The sequence below is a fragment of the Hyperolius riggenbachi genome, chromosome 7 (genome assembly GCF_040937935.1).
Source record: "Hyperolius riggenbachi isolate aHypRig1 chromosome 7, aHypRig1.pri, whole genome shotgun sequence".
Lineage (NCBI taxonomy): Eukaryota > Metazoa > Chordata > Amphibia > Anura > Hyperoliidae > Hyperolius > Hyperolius riggenbachi.
The window spans coordinates 29,092,973-29,114,807 of NC_090652.1; the positions used below are offsets into that span (position 1 = coordinate 29,092,973).

Sequence of the window (21,835 nt, forward strand, 5' to 3'; positions counted from 1 at the left end):
GTGAAATCTGATTTGCCGTTTGTAGCTCCGCCCACGTGTGCAGGGGGGACACGAGACCCCCAGAACATATCATTCCAGGTAGTAAGGGATCTGTATACCAAGTTTTGTTTAAATCGGTCAAGCCGTTTAAATGATCGTGGCACACACACACACACACACACACACACACACACACACACACACATACATAGATCTGATTTTATATATATAGATTACAGCAATCAAACGCTTCCTATAATTGCAGACTAGCTTTCTGCGTGTCTCCACAGGAATTTTTGCCCATGTATCTATAGCAATGAGTTTCAAATCGTTCAGGTTGGAGGGTCTTCTTGCCATCACCCTGATCTTTAACTCCCTCCACAGATTATCAATTGGATTCAAGTCGGGACTCTGGCTAGGCCACTCCAAAACGTTAATGTTGTTGTCTGCTAACCATTTCTTCACCACTTTTGCTGTGTGTTGTGGGTCATTGTCATGCTGAAATGTCCACTGGTAGCCAAGGACAAGTTTCTCTGCAGACTGCCTAGTGTTGTCATGTATTGCCCTTTTTTCATGGTGCCTATTACTGTGATTAGGTTCCTTGGTCCATTGGCTGAAAAACAACCCCAAAGCATTAGGTTCTACCACCATATTTGACAGTGGGGATGGTGTTCTTTGGGTTGAAGGCTTCGCCTTTTTTACGCCAAATGAAGCAAACATCATTGTGACCAAACAATTCAATTTTTGCTTCATCTGACCGTAATTCAGAAGACTAGAAGTCTTCTTTGTCCAGATGAGCATTTGCAAAGGCCAAGCAAGCTTTTGAGTGCTTTATCTGGAGAAGTGGCATCCTCCTTGGTCTGCATCCGTGGAACCCAACAGTGTGCAGTGTCCGTTGGATTGTCTACCTTGAGACATTGCCACCAGCAGAGCCCATAGATTTACCAGGATGGCCTTGGTTGTGATCCTTGGATTCTTTTTCACCTCTCTCACTATCCTCCTGGCCAACACAGGTGTCACTTTTGACTTCCGACCACGTCCTATGAGATTTTCCACAGCGTGGAACATCTTGTATTTTTTAATAATACTTTGCACTGTAGCCACTGGAACTTGAAAACATTTAGAAATGGCCCTGTAGCCCTTTCCTGACTTGTGAGCAACCACAAATTGTCTAAAGGTGGCCACACACCATACAATTTTTTAAATATCTGTTCAATTTAAGAATTTCAATCAATTTTTCTGACTGATTGTAACATTTCAAAAATATGACCAATGTACCACACACCTATGTTCAATTTTTCCCCAATTATGATAAAATGATTGGAAACTGACAAAATTGCTAGGGTGTGTATATTAATAAAATGACAATCTAACACACACCATACAATCTTTAGAATGATTGAAGATAAATATCTGGCATTCCGAATCGATAAAAATCGAAGAAAACGGGAAATCAGATCGGATTTTTCAGTCGAATAAAAAAAAAAGGTTTCGATTTTTCGGAAGATACGATCGTTTTTATCGAATTGCTGTAAAATAGGATCATTTTATTGTATCGTGTGTGGCCACCTTTAGCCATGACTGTCCACAAACCAACTGCAGAGAGCTGCTGTTTTCCGCATGTTGAGTTGATTAAAGCAGCTGCTCCCAATTAATCAGGGTAATTAGGATGCTTTAGAACAGTTTGGTCTATTTGGAATGGTATAGAACTTTATATTTTCACACAGACTGAGAACGTTTGTGAAGGTTATGATTAATTTTGGACTAGACACTTTTTGCTCAAATGTAAATAAAAGCAGAGACGTTTTTTTTTTTTTTTTCCCACAATAATGCCTCTTGTACGTCATTTCTTGTCAAAAAATTACTTCCTGGCTGAATAAAAGTAACTTTAAGTCAACATTTGCCAGGGGTATGAATAAACATATATATTATTAACATCCTGTATTACTTTGTGCTTGAAAAAAATATCACTTACGGAGAATAGTCGTTAAACATTCCAGATGTATCAGGTCTCTCCTAAACAGCAGAGATATCAATAAGTAATTCATATTTAGCATTCTTTATTTACTTTCTACAGTAATTGTAGGTATGCACTACACAATATTTTTAACAGATTTGACTATAGATTCAGTACAAACATTAAATCTAACAAAATCTATTCACAGCTGTGGCTTTAGGCTGCTTACACACAGGGACGTTACAGGCGCACGTTAGTGCAGCCTGTAACACTCCCCCAACGCACAGCAATGTAACACAAGTGGGCTGTTCATAGTGCCCACCTTGCGTTACATGTAACGCTGCACGTTGTAGTGAAAGTGCAGCATGCTGTGCGTTCTAGCGGCTTTAGCCGCGTTAGACTGTTTGCACATGCTCAGTGGGGGGCGGAGAGGGGTGCGGGGAGATGCCGCTACAGTAGCCGCGCACATGGCTACTTAATATGCACTGCACTGGCGGCCGCTGATTGGCCGGCGGGACCACGTGATGCGGAGTGTCTCACTCCGCATCACGTGGTCCCGCCGGCCAATCAGCGCCACTCTGGGAGACCTTATGCGGATAGAGCCGCCTAACGCGGCTCACTCTAACGTCCTCTCCCGCACCAGCTGGCGTTGCGTTAGGGGCACGTTATGCGACCATAACGTCCCCTAAAACGCAACGTCTTAGTGTGTAAGTAGCCTTAAAGCATCAGTGTAGAATGAGAGCCTGAAAGGGACAGTCACCTAACCAAGTCTGGCACAGATGGTTTGCATGCTGGATCATGTCCTTAGATGCACGGTTGCATGCCAGGCGTGGGCAATATGGCATAAGTTTTCATGCCAAGGTGTAAGAATCTGCACATTTGCACCCCAAATAGCCTACATACAGTAGGATTGGATAGCTCCACTCACCAATTCTGTAGTGTTGCAGCTAGTCCTAAGTGTGTCCCCGCCCCATGACCCTGACCCTTTACCTGTGTATTGCCTGATTATTGCACAACCCCTGCCTGTCACTACTTGCTCTGCTGCTGAACCACTGCCTGACTATGTGCATTGTTCTCAAACCTCTGTTTGTCTGTCTATCCACTGTATAGTTCAATACCTGCCTCAGTGACTACCCGCTGCCAAATTCCTGATTTTGAACCTACCTGCTCAGTTGCTAAACCCCTGCCTGGTTGACTAGCTGTTCTTTTGGCAGCCAAGCACATTTCTCAACCAGTTTGTTGTCTCCAATGTCCTGTTCAGTCTTCACAGTTTCTGGACTCTGACCTGCAACTATACTTCTCATAGGGGTCTTCATATCACATACAAGTGACAGTGTCCCCTCAGTCTCTGTAATTGTGTTACTGTATGTCAGCGGTACCATGCACCAGCTGACTTATAATTCTGTATGGGGATAGCTACCAGAAGCTACCAGAAACCTTTGCTTCACATGACTAGTAGGTGATGATGTTGCCTTTTCCTGTAGATCCTACTCCAAACCAAATGCCATTCAAAAGTAGCAGCATATTCTCAGGATATTTCTGAAAGAGTTCTTTTTTTCATGGCAGGAACACAATAATTATATATTTCCATTAACCACAGTGGGAACATTGCTACTGCAATTCTAGTGTGTCCACTATTCAGCAGCTGTAGTATTTATTTGTTGCTGAAAAGCAGACAAAAGTGCAATAATGTGTTCAGGTCCTTAGACACACCACTTAGGAGAACTGAATTCCAAAACTTAATGTGTACTCCAAGTAGTCTTACATAGTTTGAGAAAAACTGTTTATAGGGCCCCTTCTCTGAACAACCATGCATGCGGTGTGTGCACATTATTGCTGGATCTTGGTGCAATTGGTGTTTACTGACACAATAGTATTTGCTGCTTAATTCTAACTACCGTATGAAATTAAATGCTAACATATTGCTTTTCTTCTCTGATTCAATGTGTATGGGTTACTAAGGAGAGCTGCAGCCACCTCAGTGCAATCAGTAGGACACCCTCTTAGGCATTTGCAGTGTTAGGTATTCTTGCCCAAGAGCTCCTTAGTGGACATGCACTCGCTCAACCCAGGAATTGAACTTGGGGCCCTATGTCAAAATTGGTGCCCTTAGCTAGTAAACTATCATAATACTAACCGCGTCTTCTTCATTTATATGGTCGAGAACTGGTGACTGATTTTTGGTGCTCTCCAAGTTTCCTCTACTGTCTATATTCTGCTGAGTTTCTGAAAAACATTAAATGTTATTGAAATGCATTGCGTCCCTTGGATAACTAATGTCTATAACATACAGAGGCAGTGTCACTTTGTATGTAAAACCAACAGACATGGGCAGCTAACTCACAAAGCTTTTCTATTGAATTATCACACCTTACTTTTTAACTCACATTGTATCTCTCCTTAAAGGGACACTTAAAGCGGAACTGTAAAGTTATTTTAGACATATAGTTTCACTTACCTGGGGCTTCCCTAAGCCCCCAGCAGCCGCCCTGTCCCGCGCCGGTCCTGCCCAAGCCACCATTCTCCTGCCGCCAGCTCCGTTCCGTGCTGTAGACTTCTAAGTCGACGCCAGCGCAGCCCTGCCACGCGTATCTTTTCATCGCGTTCCACTCTGCAATAGCGGGGACGCGAAGAAAGGATACGCGTGGCAGGGCTGCGCTGGCGTCGACTTAGAAGTCTACGGCACGGAGCTGGCGGCGGGAGAACGGCGGCTCGGGCAGGACCGGCGCGGGACAGGGCGGCTGCTGGTGGCTTAGAGAAGCCCCAGGTAAGTGAAACTATGTGTCTAAAGTAACTTTACAGTTCCGCTTTAAGCCAGGAATAAAAAATCAGTTTTACTTTCCTGGTTCTTCTACCAGCCCCCTCCAGCTGTCTTGTATCCTTGCAGTCACTCACGGAGCCTCCGCTCCCCCGCCACCAGCTAGTTTCGTTTTTGCTGACCTGCCTGGCCACGTGTATTTTTGTTTGTGTTCCCGTCCGCAATAACGTCCTGCACCTGTGCAGGACACTATTGAGGACGGGAACATGAAGAAGGATACGCGTGGCCAGGCCTGCACAGGCACAGAAAGCCTGCCGACTCCCTGTCAGGGCCTGTCAGTGAAAACGAAACTAGCTGGCGGCGGGGGACCGGAGGCTCCATGAGTGACTGCAAGGGCACAGGATGGCCGGTATAAGCCCCAGGCAAGAAAAACTAATTTTTTTATTCCTGGCTTAAGTGTTCCTTTCAATGACAACTCACAACTTATCTGTCCTTATTTGTTTTTCTCATGACTTATCTCTCCTTATTTATCCCAGTTGCAGTTAAGGTGATAAATAAGTAAGCTTTGTGACTCAATCTCAATATTAGATGGTACACTCAAATTCAGCTCAGTGCAGATTAGAAGTGTCTAAATAAGTTTCCCTATTTGCCAGAACTCTTGAATTTTCCATGTTCAGGGAATCCCACCCTTCTTTCCCCATAATGAATTTGGTTTACACTCCTGACCTTTGTCTGCTTACAGACTATGCCTTTGCCTTATATTGTGCTACGTCCGCCGGATGCCTGTTAGATGTTATGGTACTTATGTATTATACCGTCTGAAGAGTTTGGCAGTTCCTTGTTTAAGTTCTGTTTCCTCCACTACCAAAATGTAACCCTTTTTGAAAAGCTGAAAGTCCTGGCATTCCATTACACCAGGTCCCGTGTCAGGGTAATGCTTCGTTGCCAAGTTAAAGGGTTTTGAAGGAGGGGTGTCCCCTGCATCTTGAGAGGTGAAGAGCGTATATAGCTGGGCTGCTCCTTTGTCTTAATAGAGTCTCCAGCCCCGGCCAGTAACACAGAGACGTCAGGAGGGTGTATAGCTTGTCTGCTCCTTCGTCCTCTGTAATGAAACCCCTGCGACAGAAGACAACCTCCCGGGGGTGCTGCTGATCATCAATGTCGAGTTTGTCCAGTACTTCTGCAATCACGCTTTGTGCAGCCAAGGTGCAGGGGACACCCCTCCTTCAAAACCCTTTAACTTGGCAACAGAGCATTACACTGACACGGGACCTGGTGTAATGAAAAGCCAGGATTTTCAATTTTTCAAACAGGGATAAATCTTGGTAGTGGAGCAAACAAAACTTAAACAAGGAACTGTAAACTCTTCAGACGGTATAATACGTAAGTACCGTAAGTGCTAATAAGGTCTGCGCATGCCCGGTAGAACAAAACGCTTGTTCATGAAGGAAAAATGCCATGCATGAGTGACTTCATTCTACTGGGCATGTGCACACTTTACTCGTGCATGACCAGCCCGAATGCACTCATCCACAGCCGGGAGTACAGCCAGAAGATAAAGAAGGACCCTGTGCTGCAACTGTAAGCACTTCATAGATCCAGGAAGCCTCTGGGCCATCCAGAGACTTCGACTACTGAGGTAAGTATTCAATTTCCACTCATCAGGAGTTTGCTTTAGGGCCTGTTTCCACTACATGCAGATTCTGGATGCAGAAAAACTGACTCCAAAGAATGTCTATGGGCCTTTTTCCACGGACGTGTTCATTGTATGGGAAACGATGCATGGTGCAGAAGCTGCAAATCGCGTTTAGTGGAAAGAGGCACATAGGATTTCATTTCAGTCAATTTTTCTGGATCCAGAATCTGTGTGTAGTGGAAACAGGCCCTAAATAGCCAAATCCAGAAATCTGGATGGAGAAAGACTGATGAAGAACTGATGCGGAACTAGTGGAAATAGGCCCTAAAAGGGATATGGATGAATGAGAATGTATACCTTAATATAAATGTAACCAATTTAAAGAGCATTACATAATATCCTGAGCTCTCACCCTATGGTTTGTCACTGGGCGACCATGTGTTGAGCAGGTAGGTAAAAAAACACAAATGGTAATGATGGAATGCTTATTATTTGATCAACAATAATTGTTTCCTAAATTACACTCTTGCTGCATCACCATCATTTCAACATTATGGAATCTGAACTCTCCTTCCACATGACAATCAATGCTTTTTCACACAATAACTCACCGGAAGGCGATCCCTGATCATTTCTTATTTTTTTCCTAAAACAAAAACATAATATTATATACCATAAGTAACGCAACATTATTATTTATCTTTGTTTAACCACTTAATAACAAGCAGGCGTTTTAAAACGTCCTGCTAGAGCCTCTTAACGGCTGCAGTTAAACAGTGCTGCTGCCACTGTGTGCGTGCACATGAGATCAGTGAAAAAAACAAAACAAAATAGGAAATACACCTTTATTTCCAAATAATATATTGTCACCATACTTTGTACTTGGGACATAATTAAAATCTTGTGATAACCAGGACAAATAGGCAGATAAAATGTGTGAGATTTATGCACAGTAGCAGTGTTTTTATTAAAACTATAGGGGATGGAATTGGAGAAATAGTGTATTTTTTCATTTTTTTCCTTATTTTTCCCTCTAAAATGCATAGAAAATAAAGTAATTACTGAAAACAAATATCAACCCAAAAAAGCCTAATTGGTGGTGAAAAAACAAGATATACAGTTGTGTTCAAAATTATTCAACCCCCACTGAAATGGAATGTTTTGGCCAGTTTGACATTGATTTTGATCATTTCAGTCATTTTATTTACAATTTGTGAAGAAACGCGGAAAAGCCGCCGTCTCTCAAGGTGAGGCGGCTGTTTCCGCATCCAGCATGGCGTCACAACGCGGAAAAACCGCCCATGCCGCATAGGCAGAGCGGCGGAATCCGTATTGGGAGCGGCGGAATCCGCATTGGAACTGGATACATTGCAAGACAGTACTGGTGTGGCTGGGACTGATAGTCCACCAAGATTCAGAGTGACACGCGCGAGTGCACCTAGGCAGATGGAGAGCTATGCTCGCGCGGGCCTGAATTCAGGACCTTTATACCTGCAGAGGAAGTGTCAGCTGATCAGGAAGGTCAGCTGATTCCTGCAGGACTCATGATTGGCTGAATGGTTCGGGCGGGGCAGCAGAGTCCAGCAACTATATATTCTGCTGCTTATTCAGTTGCTGGTTGTCTGGCGTTGCAAACACATACGTGGGAGCACTCAGACCTGTAGTCAGATCCGTTAGTGTGCCGGGACCAGCTGGAGCTGTAATCCTACACTAAGCTAGATTCTGTTGATAGCTTAAAGTACTAGTTTGATTGTGATTATCTGTTATGACCCTTTGCCTGTTTGACTATCCTCCTGAACTCTGATCTTGTACCTTGCCTTTCTGATACTCTGTTGCCGAACCCCGGCTCGTCCTTAGACTCTGTTTCTGCCTCCTGATCTTGTACCTCGATATTTCTGATACCTGTTGCCGAACCCTGCCTGTACCTAGACTCCGCCTCTGCCTACTGTAACTGTACTTTATCTGTCCGAGTGTTTACGACCTGGCTTGTCCGACCTCGAGAACCGACCTTACTATTGGAGGCGGTTCCTCGTCCTGTTAGTGACACTTCCTCCTGAGTGTCACTTGCAGAACAGTCCTTCCTACTCTCAGCCTGACTCCTCCCGTCTAGGAGAGTCCAGAACTTCGGAAGGAATCCGTGCAGTACTCCCCTCTGCACTGAGGCCTAGTCCTCGAAGTGTTACTGTTACACCAAACACTACACTCTACTCAGGTGAACAGAGGTTAGCTGGTATATCGGATTATCGGTGATACTGCAGATCACTTATAATCTGGTATACATCTGTATTCCCAGTGATACTGCAGATCACCGGTAATCAGATCCTCTGTGCTTCACTGATCGTTACAGAACGCCAGACCAAAATACAAAATGGACGCAAACACTGATTGTCTGGGCGTACTTGCCGCTTCGGTGGACAACATCAATCAAGTACTGGGCACCCACATAACTCTTATTGATGCCCTATCAGGGTCTGTACAAACCCTCCAGACATCAGTGGATCATGTGCGATCCCCTTTTAGCTCTGACATACGTATGCCCGTACCTGAAAGTTTTTCCGGTCACAGATCTGACTTCCGGAATTTTAGGAGTAGGGTGTTGTCCTATTTTGAGTTGAGACCCCAATCTTTGGGTACTGAGACCCAGAGGGTCACGTTTATTAAAACTTTGTTGTCCGGCGACTCCCAGTCTTGGGCGTATAGCCTGCCCGCCGGAGACAAAGCTCTTACCTCTGTAGAGGAATTCTTTAAAGCTATGGCAGTCATTTACGACGATTCGGACCTTCCGGTCGAAGATTACGCGGCCGAGTTTAGGAGGTGGTCAGTTACGGCCAGGTGGGACACTTATGCCCTATTAGATCGTTTCTTGTCAGGGCTGTCCGACGAGGTCTCTGATTTGATGTTAAGCCAGCCCGAGCCCAGAACAATCGATGAGGCCATCTCAGCGGCCATCCGAATCGACCGCAGGCTGCGCTACCAAAAACAGACCAGGGGTAGTTCCCGTCTCAGAGGGGTATCTTACACCACGGTCCCAGTGACTCCACCTCCTACTATTTCACCTTCTCCCGTCTTGCCTCCATCCGAGCCGATACAGATTGCTCGGTCAAAATTAACCCAGGTAGAGCGAAGACGGAGAATGACCGAACAGCTGTGTCTGTACTGCGCTGAAGGGGGGCATATAGTACAGAACTGCCCCAATAAGCCGGGGAAACGCTACCGCTTAGGAGTGGTAGGGGGTAACACCCTGGGCGTTCGACTTTTACCCCTAGAAGAAAAACGATTGCTTCTTCCCTGTACCGTTACGTGGGAAGATAAGACTGAGGTCACGGAAGCCTTTATCGATTCAGGCTCCGCGGCAAATTTTATGGATTTTGAGTTTGCTAAGAGATTGTGTATTCCGCTCACACCAGTACAACCACCCATCCAGGTTACGGCAGTGGATGACTCTCCTCTGCAAGGGAATCACCCACTGTCTCAGACACCAGAGGTGGGGGTCACCATAGGGGTACTGCACTGGGAAAAGTTACAGTTCTTTGTGTTACATATGACAACCTCCACCATTATACTCGGCATGCCATGGTTGCACCTTCATTCTCCACACATTGATTGGGCCACCGGCCAACTAATTTCTTGGTCAGCACACTGCTTTCAGCGATGTTTAGGGAAGGTGACATTGGGCCAAACCAGGGTTCATGTACAGGGGGTACCTGAGCAATATGTGGAATATTCGGATGTATTCTGTCCCAAGGCTGCAGACAAATTACCCCCACATCGCTCTTTGGATTGCCCCATTGATATCCGTTCAGGTTGTATGCCCCCTCGTGGTCATTTGTACAATTTTTCTGGGCCAGAAAAATTGGCTATGCAAGAATATATCCGTGAGAATTTGGCCAAAGGCTTCATCCGGCCGTCCCGATCGCCTGCTGGAGCAGGTTTCTTTTTCGTTAAAAAGAAAGACGGGGGCCTGCGGCCCTGTATTGATTACCGGGGACTAAATAAGATCACGGTAAAGAATCGCTATCCGTTACCCCTGATAGACGATTTATTTACGCAGGTCACTGATGCTAAGATCTTCTCAAAGCTGGATTTGCGGGGCGCGTACAACCTGGTGCGCATAAGAAAGGGCGATGAGTGGAAAATGGCCTTTAACACGCCAGACGGGCATTACGAGTACCTGGTGATGCCCTTTGGGTTATGTAATGCCCCGGCCGTTTTCCAGGAACTCATCAACGAGGTCTTCAGAGAGGTGTTGGGGAGATTTGTTCTGGTCTATCTAGACGATATACTTGTTTTCTCCAACAACCTCTCTGAGCACAGAATGCATGTGAAATTGTACTCAACAAATTAAGACAAAACTCACTTTACGCTAAAATTGAGAAGTGTATTTTTGAAGTCACATCTGTCGCCTTTCTGGGGTACATAATTTCCACCACGGGCCTGTCTATGGACCCCGCCAAAGTCTCCGCTGTTTTGGAATGGCCTCAGCCGGTTGGGTTGAAGTCTTTACAGCGGTTTTTAGGCTTTGCAAATTATTATAGAAGGTTCATAAAGGGGTATTCCACGGTTATCGCACCCCTCACCTGTCTTACGAAAAAAGGGGCAGATACCACCCACTGGTCTCCTGATGCATTAAGTGCTTTCTCCACTTTAAAAGATTTGTTTTGTTCCGCACCTATCCTGAGACATGTAGACACCTCTTATCCTTTTATTGTTGAGGTGGACGCCTCGGAGGTTGGGGTAGGGGCTGTGCTGTCTCAGCGGTCAGGGTTGCAGGGAAGGCTACACCCTTGTGCGTATTTCTCTCGTAGGTTCTCTCCGGCAGAGAGAAACTACGATATAGGCAACAGAGAGCTCTTAGCCATTAAACTTGCTTTTGAGGAGTGGCGTCACTGGCTGGAAGGAGCAGAACATATAATTACGGTATACACGGATCACAAGAATCTAGAATACATCGAGGGGGCTAAGAGATTAAGTCCCCGTCAGGCTCGATGGTCTTTGTTTTTTTCGAGGTTCAGGTTCGTAATTACGTATACCCCGGGTAGCAAGAACATTAAGGCAGACGCCCTGTCCAGATGCTTTGAGTTGGAGACAGCACAGCCTTCTGCCCCAGAGACCATTGTCCCACAAAATTTGGTGCTGGCCGTAACAGAGACTTGGGAAGACTGGACAGAGACCTTGAGTCCTTTTCAGCAGGATGTCCCTAAGGGGGTTTTATTTGTGCCTCTGCCATTCCGTCTCCGGGTGCTACAGATATTCCATTCACACAAGAATGCGGGACATCCTGGGGCATCTAGAACGCAGGATCTTGTGGCCAGGTGTGTTTGGTGGCCGTCTCTGGCAACCGACTGCAAAGAATTTGTTAAGGATTGTGCAGTATGTGCTAAAAGCAAACCCTCCCGGCTGGCACCTGTAGGGACATTGCAGCCTTTACCCACCCCGAGTGAACCATGGACCCACTTGTCCATGGATATTGTGGGTGAGCTTCCCAGATCAGAGGGCATGTCGGTCATTTGGTTGGTAGTCGACCGCTTCAGCAAGATGGCCCATTTTGTGCCCTTGAAAGGACTCCCCTCGGCCCAGGAATTGGCCGACTTGTTTATCAAACACGTGTTCCGGCTGCACGGCATTCCGGAAAACATAGTGTCCGATCGGGGAGTCCAATTCTTATCTAAATTCTGGAGGGCATTCTGTCATCAAATGGGCATGAAGCTGTCGTTTTCATCGGGCTACCACCCACAGACCAACGGTCAGACGGAGAGGGTCAACCAGTCATTAGAGCAGTTTTTGAGATGCTACGTTGCAGAGGCGCAGAATGACTGGGTCAAATTTCTGCCCTTTGCAGAATTTGCACAAAACAATTTGAAAAGTTCTTCCACTGGATTTTCTCCGTTCCAGGTAGTGTCTGGAAGATTGCCCAAATTTCACCGTTACCAGTGGCCTCCACTCCGTTTCCAGCTCTGGAGGCTTGGCAAAGGTCTTTTAAAGACATTTGGCCGACGGTGAGAGACAGTTTGGAAAAGGCGTTTCTGAGTCAGAAGGGTCAAGCTGACAAGAAACGGTCTTTGGAGTGGAGATTCCAACCAGGAGACTTGATTTGGGTATCCACACGTCACTCGGCCCTGAAACAGCCCTCAGACAAGTTGGGGCCCAGGTTTGTCGGGCCTTTCCCGATAGCCAGAAGGATCAACAACGTCACTTATGCCGTTGATCTTCCCGCCAGCATGCGTGGGGTAAGATCCTTCCACGTATCCCTGCTTAAGCCAGCAGTCCATGTGGGTCCCACTCCTCCTCCTCCTGTGTTGGTGGATGACCAGCCTGAGTACGAGGTAGAAAAGATTTTAGATTCACGCTTTGTACAAAACTCGGTACAATATCTCGTACATTGGAAAGGGTACGGCATTGAGGAGAGACAATGGGTACCGGGGAGTCGCATGCATGCGGACGAATTAAGGAGGGAGTTTCACGCCTTACATCCCGAGAAACCTGGTAGGAGTTGTCCGGAGTCCACTCCTCGGGAGGGGGGTACTGTGAAGAAACGCGGAAAAGCCGCCGTCTCTCAAGGTGAGGCGGCTGTTTCCGCATCCAGCATGGCGTCACAACGCGGAAAAACCGCCGCATACCGCATAGGCAGAGCGGCGGAAGCCGCATTGGGAGCGGCGGAATCCGCATTGGAACTGGATACATTGCAAGACAGTACTGGTGTGGCTGGGACTGATAGTCCACCAAGATTCAGAGTGACACGCGCGAGTGCACCTAGGCAGATGGAGAGCTATGCTCGCGCGGGCCTGAATTCAGGACCTTTATACCTGCAGAGGAAGTGTCAGCTGATCAGGAAGGTCAGCTGATTCCTGCAGGACTCATGATTGGCTGAATGGTTCGGGCGGGGCAGCAGAGTCCAGCAACTATATATTCTGCTGCTTATTCAGTTGCTGGTTGTCTGGCGTTGCAAACACATACGTGGGAGCACTCAGACCTGTAGTCAGATCCGTTAGTGTGCCGGGACCAGCTGGAGCTGTAATCCTACACTAAGCTAGATTCTGTTGATAGCTTAAAGTACTAGTTTGATTGTGATTATCTGTTATGACCCTTTGCCTGTTTGACTATCCTCCTGAACTCTGATCTTGTACCTTGCCTTTCTGATACTCTGTTGCCGAACCCCGGCTCGTCCTTAGACTCTGTTTCTGCCTCCTGATCTTGTACCTCGATATTTCTGATACCTGTTGCCGAACCCTGCCTGTACCTAGACTCCGCCTCTGCCTACTGTATCTGTACTGTATCTGTATCTGTGTAGATCCGGTCCCATCTGATTCTCTGCGCCCACATTTTTCTGATCTGGCCCCTGTCCTCACCCATCTGTTCAACCTCTCCTTCTCCACCGGCATCTTCCCCTCCGTATTCAAACAGGCCACTGTGCTTCCCCTACTAAAGAAATCTTTTTACTTGACCCTGCTCTGCCATCCAACTACCGCCCAATCTCTCTCCTCCCTTTTGCCTCAAAAATTCTTGAACGCCTGGCCCACCAACGCCTGACCAACTTCCTTAACTCCAACTCCCTTCTCGATCCCCTGCAATCTGGTTTTCGCACAGCCCATTCTACAGAAACCGCCCTCACCAAAGTGGTAAATGACCTCGCCCTTGCCAAAGCCGAAGGTAAATACTCCATCCTGCTCCTCCTGGACCTCTCCTCGGCATTTGACACTGTCGACCACTCCCTCCTCCTCCACTCCCTGCAGCTAATGGGCATTCAGGACCTAGCCTTAGCCTGGATCTCCTCCTACCTCTCCAACCGCTCCTTTACAACATTTTTCAATGGCTCCTCATCCACTCCTACACCCCTCTCAGTTGGTGTTCCTCAAGGTTCCGTCCTAGGACCCCTACTGTTCTCACTCTATACTGCCTCAATTGGCAAAATCATCTCCTCCATGGGCTTCAATTACCATCTGTATGCCGACGACACCCAGATATATCTCCACACCCCAGACCTCTCCTCCTCTACCATGGACAAAGTCTCTGCCTGCCTCACATCCATTTCCTCCTGGATGGCTGCCAGGTACCTGAAGCTTAATTTGGACAAGACTGAGCTTCTAATATTCCCACCCCGCACAGCTGCACCCCTCCCAGATCTGCACGTCACTATTGAAAATACTATAATCCACCCTACCTCCCAAGCCCGCTGTCTAGGTGTTACTCTGGACTCTGAACTTTCCTTTACCGCCCACATCCAAGGTATTGCCAGATCCTGCAACTTCCACCTCCGCAACATCTCCAAGATCCGCTCCTACCTGTCCCCTGACACCACTAAACTCCTTATCCACGCCCTTGTCATCTCCCGCCTAGACTACTGCAATTCTCTTTTATCTGGCCTCCCCTCCAACCGTACTGACCCACTTAAATTGGTAATGAATGCGGCAGCCAGACTAATACATTCTTCTCACCGCAGCGCCTCTACAACTCCGCTCTGTAAAGCACTACACTGGCTCCCCATCAGCTTTAGGATCAATTTCAAAATCCTGTGCTTTGCCTACAAATCAGTGCACAAGACCTGCCCAACCTACATCTCTGATCTGGTCCACAGGCACATACCAGCCCGCCCCCTCCGATCCTCCAATGACCTGCGCCTAGTCGCACCACGCATAACTCAGTCACACGCACGATTGCAGGACTTCACCAGGGCCGCCCCTACTCTCTGGAACTCTCTCCCACCAGCCATCAGACTCGCCCCCCACCTTTAATTCCTTCAAACAAGCTCTCAAGACTCACCTCTTCACGCTCGCATACCCCCCTACACCAGCACCATAATATGTTCTGTTAGACCCCCTCTCAAAAGACGCACCTATTGTCTCCACCCCCACCCTTTAGATTGTAAGCCTCCGCAGGGCCCTCCTCCCTAACGTATCCAGCTTGATTATGCAATCTTACTCGCAACCACCCCTCCTTGTAGACTCGAACAGTCTCTATTTTGACCTATGATACTGTATTGTTATCAAATCATTTGCATGATCTTGTTTTGTTGTGAGTTTCCGTATGTTCTACCTGTATGTTAACCCATTTATCTATTGTGCAGCGCTGCGTAAAATGTTGGCGCTTTATAAATACAATAAATAATAATAATACTTTATCTGTCCGTGTGTTTACGACCTGGCTTGTCAGGCTAACAGAGGTTAGCTGGTATATCGGATTATCGGTGATACTGCAGATCACTTATAATCTGGTATACATCTGTATTCCCAGTGATACTGCAGATCACCGGTAATCAGATCCTCTCTGTGCTTCACCGATCGTTACACAATTAAATCAAAGAGGCACTTGTAAGTCAGACAAATATAACATAACATTTATAATGAAATAACCACAAATGTATTTTCTGTGCTCACATCATTATCAGTTTTATTCAACCCCCAAGTGACATTCATTCTTAGTACTTAGTACAACATCCTTTTCCAGTTATAACAGCTTTTAAACGTAAAGCATAGCTTGACACAAGTGTCTTGCAGCGATCTATGGGCATTTTAGCCCATTCTTCATGGGCAAAAGCCTCCAGTTCAGTCACATTCTTAGGCTTGCGCGTTGCAACTGCTTTTTTTAAGTCCCACCAGAGGTTCTCAATCGGATTTAAGTCTGATGACTGCGATGGTTTCTCCAAATGTTCCAGCCTTTAATCTGCAACCATGCTCTAGTGGACTTGGAGGTATGCTTGGGATCATTGTCCTGTTGAAAGGTCCAACGTCTCCCAAGCCTCAGGATTGTGATGGATTGCATCACATTTTCATCCAATATCTCCTGGTACTGAAGAGAATTCATGGTACCTTGCACATGCTGAAGCTTCCCTGTACCTGCAGAAGCAGAAGAGCCTCAAAGCATGATTGACCCCCCCCCCCCCCCCCCCCCCCCCGCCATGCTTCACAGTAGGCAATGTGTTCTTTTCTTCATAGGCCTTTTTCTTCCTCCTCCAAACATAGCGGTGATCCATGGGCCCAAACAGTTCTAATTTTGTTTTATCAGGGTCCACATAACACTATCCCAAAGCTTTTGTGGTTTGTCCACATGACTTCTGGCATACTGCAGTCGATTCGTCTTATTCTTTGGAGACAGCAAGGGGGTGCGCCTGGGAGTTCTGGCATGGAGGCCTGCATTACGCAGTGTGCGCCTTATTGTCTGAGCTGAAACTTCAGTACCCGCATCCGACAAATCTTTTTTTCAGTTCCTCAGCAGTCACATGGGGACTTTTCTCCACTTTTGCGCTTCAGGTAGCGCACAGCAGTCAAAGTCATCATCTTTTTCTGCCGGTGCCCTTTGCCTTGAATTTGCGAATGATGCTTCCTATGGCTTCTCTTGGTATGTTTAACATCTTTGCAATCTTCTTATAGCCATTTCCCTTCCAGTGAAGAGAAATCACCTCTTCTCTTGTCCTGGACCATTCTCTTGACTTCACCAGGTTTGTAAACACACCAGTAAATGTCTAGAAGGAGCTGAGTATCACAGTCATTTTAAATCTGCCTAATTGGTGCTTATTATGCTTGATTGCTGCTTGTTAACATCCACAGGCGTTTTCAATACCTGATCGAAAACACTTGAATGAACCTCTGTTCTTAAAGGGGCACTACAGCGAAAAACTGTTAAATTTAAAATATGTGCAAACATATATAAGAAGTACATTTTTTCCAGAGTAAAATGAGCCATAAATTACTTTTCTCCTATGTTGCTGTCACTTACAGTAGGTAGTAGAAATCTGACAGAAGTGACAGGTTTTGGTCCAACTCTTTATAGGGGATTTTCAGGGATATATTTATTTTCAAAAGCACTTTATAGGGCAGTGGTGGCTAACCTTGGCACTCCAGCTGTGACAAAACTACAAATCCCATCATGCCTCTGCCTCCCAAGTTATGCTTAGAGCTGTCTGAGTATTGCAATGCCTCATGGGACTTGTAGTTCCACCACAGCTGGAGTGCCAAGGTTAGCCATCACTGTTATAGGGGATTCTCAGGGATATATTTATTTTCAAAAGCACTTAGTGAATGGCAGTTGCCCTGTCGAACTGACAAAAAACTGCGCTATGATACGCTTGCGTACTGCTGCATGCATTCTGCCCGCGAGCGCAGAGCTGACCCATTCACTGTCAATGGATGGAATCAGCAGTGCAGCGGGTAGCAGCGCAGATGGCGTGCGATCGTACGCGTTGCATTTCGATCGAATTGCCATCTACGCTGCTTAGATGTGAACAAAGCCTAAAACTAGTCCTTGGTAAGAGTACTTGTAAAAGGTACAGATAGGAACCAAGAACATCTATCAGGCCCTAGGCAATGTAAGTGTGGGTACATGTAAGAGTGATGTGCAGGTACTCTGCAGGGGAATAAGGAGATTCTTCCTCTATTACACATTCTTCATGCACAATCTGAACCAGGTTTATGGGTGATCAACACCTCTGTGTTCAATGTGCACAACATTTTCAGTGGATTCCCTGCAGCTCTGTGGGGAGTGCATATGTAGAGTATAGTACTACTGTGTAACAAAGTAAACCTGAGACAGATGAAAGTTTAATACATACCTGGGGCTTCCTCCAGCCCCTTTCAGGCTAATCAGTCCCTCGCTGTCCTCCTCCGCCACCTGGATCTTCTGCTATGGGTCCAGGTACTTGAGCCAGTCAGGCGTAGTGCGCATGCACACACTCCGCCGCCAGGAGCATACTACACCTGTGCAGCACTATTGCGCAGGTGCAGAATGTTCCTGGCTGTGGGAGCGGCACGTGGCTGGCCTGCGCTGACTGGCTGAATTACCAGGACTCATAGCAGAAGATCCAGGTGGTGGAGGACAGTGAGGGACTGATTAGCTTGAAGGGGGCTGGAAGAAGCCCCAGGTATGTAGAACACTTTTCTTTTCATCCTTTTCAGGTAGCCTTTAATTCGTAGTCACCAAATTTAGGGTGTCCTTGGACAAAAAAAGATTGCATCATTAGTGGGCACTGGGCACCTTAAAGGGAACCTAAACTAAGAAGGATATGGATTTATTCCTTTTAAAATAATACCAGTTGCCGGACTCTCCTGCTCAGGGGTCTCAAACTCAATTTACCTGGGGGCCGCAGGAGGAAAAGTCAGGATGAGGCTGGGCCGCATAAGGAATTTCACAATTGCAGCGCATCGCCGCCTCTGCCCGCCCCTCTCACTCTTCCTTCACAGAGAGGGGCGGGGAGAGGCGGCGATCTGTGCGGCGATTGACGTCAGGAGGGGCAGAGCTGAAGCTGAAAGCTCTGCCCCTTCCAGGAAATGCCGGCGGATTGCCCCCCGGGCGATTTTGGGGGCTCTGCAGCCCTCGTTTAGCGGCGGATTACTTGGAAGCACTGAAGCGAACTATAAGGAAGCTTTTGCCAGCGAGGGCCTCAAAATATTGTGAATACTGCAAAAAATAGGAATTGGCTCTTGGGTGCATATAGAAACACGTATAATTTATTACATACAATTACTAAAAATATCTCCATAGAGAACATGACCAAAAGGAGGCTGCAGTCCTCCAGTAAAAGGTTCTGGTACTCATGTGCACATGAAGTGGCCTGAAAAAGATGTGTATTAATAGATCCGGATGCAACTTCCATGAGCCTTGAGCAAAAGCATTAGCACAGCAGTGTAGCATAAAGTTCTTGCATGCAGGTAAGATGGCAGTGTAGATGAGCCTCCAGAAAGATATTAGCAAAGCATAGCATGTAGCAATTAGCAATGATTCCAGATGCAGGTGACTCCAATATAGTAATGATATCAGATAACATTCTGTATAATCCCTAATCCCACTCGCAGATCTGGATGACTGAATATTGAAACAAACATATGTATAAAGGAGGTCACCAGAGCTCCAATAAGACCCAATTGCAGTCCATCAGGAGATTATATCATATCAAGCCATGCAATTTAAGCAGCCATAGAGAAACGCTCATCCATGCATAGTGTGCATACAGTTCAGCAAAGTTCATGCTCAAAATTGTATAACTGAAAAAATGGATCAGCCAGTATGCATAGCTACCAGTCCTTGATGTAGATTTAAAGGTCATGAATCACATGCTGGGGATACATCATAGCGCTAGATGACTCCACGACATGTTTCGCTGACCGCAAATGTCAGCCTCCTCAGGTGGTAACGCCAAATCAATAGGTGACTCTGCTTGGAACGCCAGAGCCGCCATAAAAACGCAGATACGCACCGCCCATCTGCCTCCTCCACCCTCCAGCCAATCGGCATGCTGCTCATATCCGGAACCGCCCCATATCAGTCACGGAGAGGGCCGGACAGAGAACGCCAAGCGCGTCATGGTGGAACGCACGGAAGTGCGTCCACCCTGATGGCAGCCAGATGGTAATAGGCTGACATCACTCAGACTCCGCCCAGAGAGGGCGGACTCTGCAGGAGTCAGACAACATGTGGATGGGCGTGTCACAGGAAAGCGTACGTATTTTTGGTTGTGATTCTTTAGTCATGTACCTGTGCCACATTGTGTCGTGGTACAGGTACATAGACGATATTCTAATATTTTGGACAGGGGGGAGGGATCTTTTGAATGATTTTGTGGCACAACTGAATCACAATACATACAACCTGAGATTCACGATGAATTGTGATCTGGAGACAGTACCGTTTCTAGATCTAAGGATTATTTGGATAAGGAAGGACATATTGGCACACAGCTATATCGCAAGGAGACAGCAACAAACTCTTTCCTGAGAGCCGACAGTTGGCACCCACAACATACAGTACGGGGGATTCCAATGGGTCAATATTTAAGAATACGTCGCAACTGTTCTAGGGATGAGGACTTTGAAAAAGAAGCTAAGATACTGCGTTCTCGGTTCCGTGAAAGAGGATATAAGGATAAATGGCTAAAAAAAAGCCTATAAAAGAGCTAAAAATTCTTCCCGTAACGATCTTTTGTCTAAAAATGCAGTAGTGACTGATGAAGGGGCTAAACCAGCTGTGGGTTCCAAGGAGGAAGTTCGTTTGATAACTCGATATAATGATTAGGAATCAATTATTCAAAGGATTTTACAGAGACATTGGCATGTACTTTCCAGTGATTCATCAATTAGGGGACTAATATCAGATAAACCTAGGATCACCTATAGGCGGGCAAGGACCTTGAGAGATTTAATGACAAACAGCCATTTTGAACGCCAATCTAAAACCAAACACTGTCGTGTGGTGGGTACCTATAGCTGTGGCGGGTGTGCCTACTGCAGATTTTTGGCGGTGGGGAATGAGGTTGTACTCCCTAATGGACACATTTGGAGATTAAGACATTTTGTCAACTGTAATACCAAAGCTGTAATTTATCTTTTGATCTGCAGATGCGGATGTTTTTATATTGGGAAGATTTATCGTGAATTTAAGGAACGGATAAAAGAGCATACTGCGGACATTAGGGGATGCAACTTCAAATCACCTATATCACGACATATCAATTTAACACATGGTGGCAATACAGATTTTGTCCGCTTTGTAGGTTTGGGTAGAGTCCACCCCCATGTAAGAGGTGGAGATATTGATCGACATCTACTTCAAGTAAAACTAAGATGGATCTTTGAGCTGAATGCCACCCAGGGCAAGGGTTTAAATGATGCCATACACTATGCAGCGTTTCTGCCCCCTTGCTGATGTATGATCAGGCATGGTCGGAATAGCCCATTTCCGTTTCCGTCACAATTCCGCATTCCGTCATATAGAAATTCCGTTACCGTTCCATTCCGACTGTATACCGGGGTAATTCCGCGGAATTCCGTTTAAGTCGGAATTCCGCCGGAAAAATTTTAAAATTCTCTCTCTCTCATTCTCTCTCTCTCTCTCTCATTCTCATTCTCTCTCTCTCTCTCTCCATCCATATCATGCAGTAGGGAATTGCAGATTTTCAAAACAGCTTATATACCATAGCTGGGATTTGAACCCAGAACCTAGTGTGTAGTAGGTATGTGTCTTAACCTCTAGACCATGACCCACACTACATGTTAAAGCTGGCGGTAGCATAAACCATACTTCCATTATGATCAATTCGATAGAAAAAGTAGCATGATTAAGGATTTGTACTTTTTGAAAAGCATGCCTATATACCATAGCTGGGATTTGAACCAAGGACCTTGTGTATAGTAGGTATCTGTCTTAACCTCTAGACCATGACCCACACTACATGCTAAAGCTGGCGGTAGCATAAACCATACTTCCATTATGATCAATTCGATAGAAAAAGTAGCATGATTAAGGATTTGTACTTTCTGGCTTCCATGTGGATGGGGGGTGCTGCACTGCTATTCCATATGTGGACCACCAATATTTAAAGATGTAGCTGACTGCATTTATAAGCAATACATTTTCTGTGTGGGGGGCCGGTAAGAAAGCCTTAGGGGGCCACATTCGGCCTGCGGGCCTTAGTTTGAGGACCACTGCTCTAGACCATCAACCACACTCAGGGCCAGGCTTTAGCATGTAGTGTGGTCAGAGGTGGGACAAGGTCCTTCAGCACCCAAGGCTGAGACAGCAA

General features: G+C 46.3%; 1 protein-coding gene across 4 annotated transcripts in view; it reads right to left on the minus strand.

Moving 5' to 3' along the window:
- Positions 1-21,835, minus strand: part of LOC137524204 (uncharacterized) — a 624,050-nt gene that overhangs the window by 477,485 nt on the left and 124,730 nt on the right. For all 4 annotated transcript variants that reach the window (XM_068243802.1, XM_068243801.1, XM_068243800.1 and 1 more), the window contains 3 exons: positions 6,942-6,976; positions 4,074-4,162; positions 1,955-1,995 (listed from right to left, as the gene is read on the minus strand). In XM_068243802.1, the coding sequence (XP_068099903.1) occupies positions 1,955-1,995; positions 4,074-4,162; positions 6,942-6,976 (165 nt within the window). The remainder of the gene's footprint in view (positions 1-1,954; positions 1,996-4,073; positions 4,163-6,941; positions 6,977-21,835) is intronic.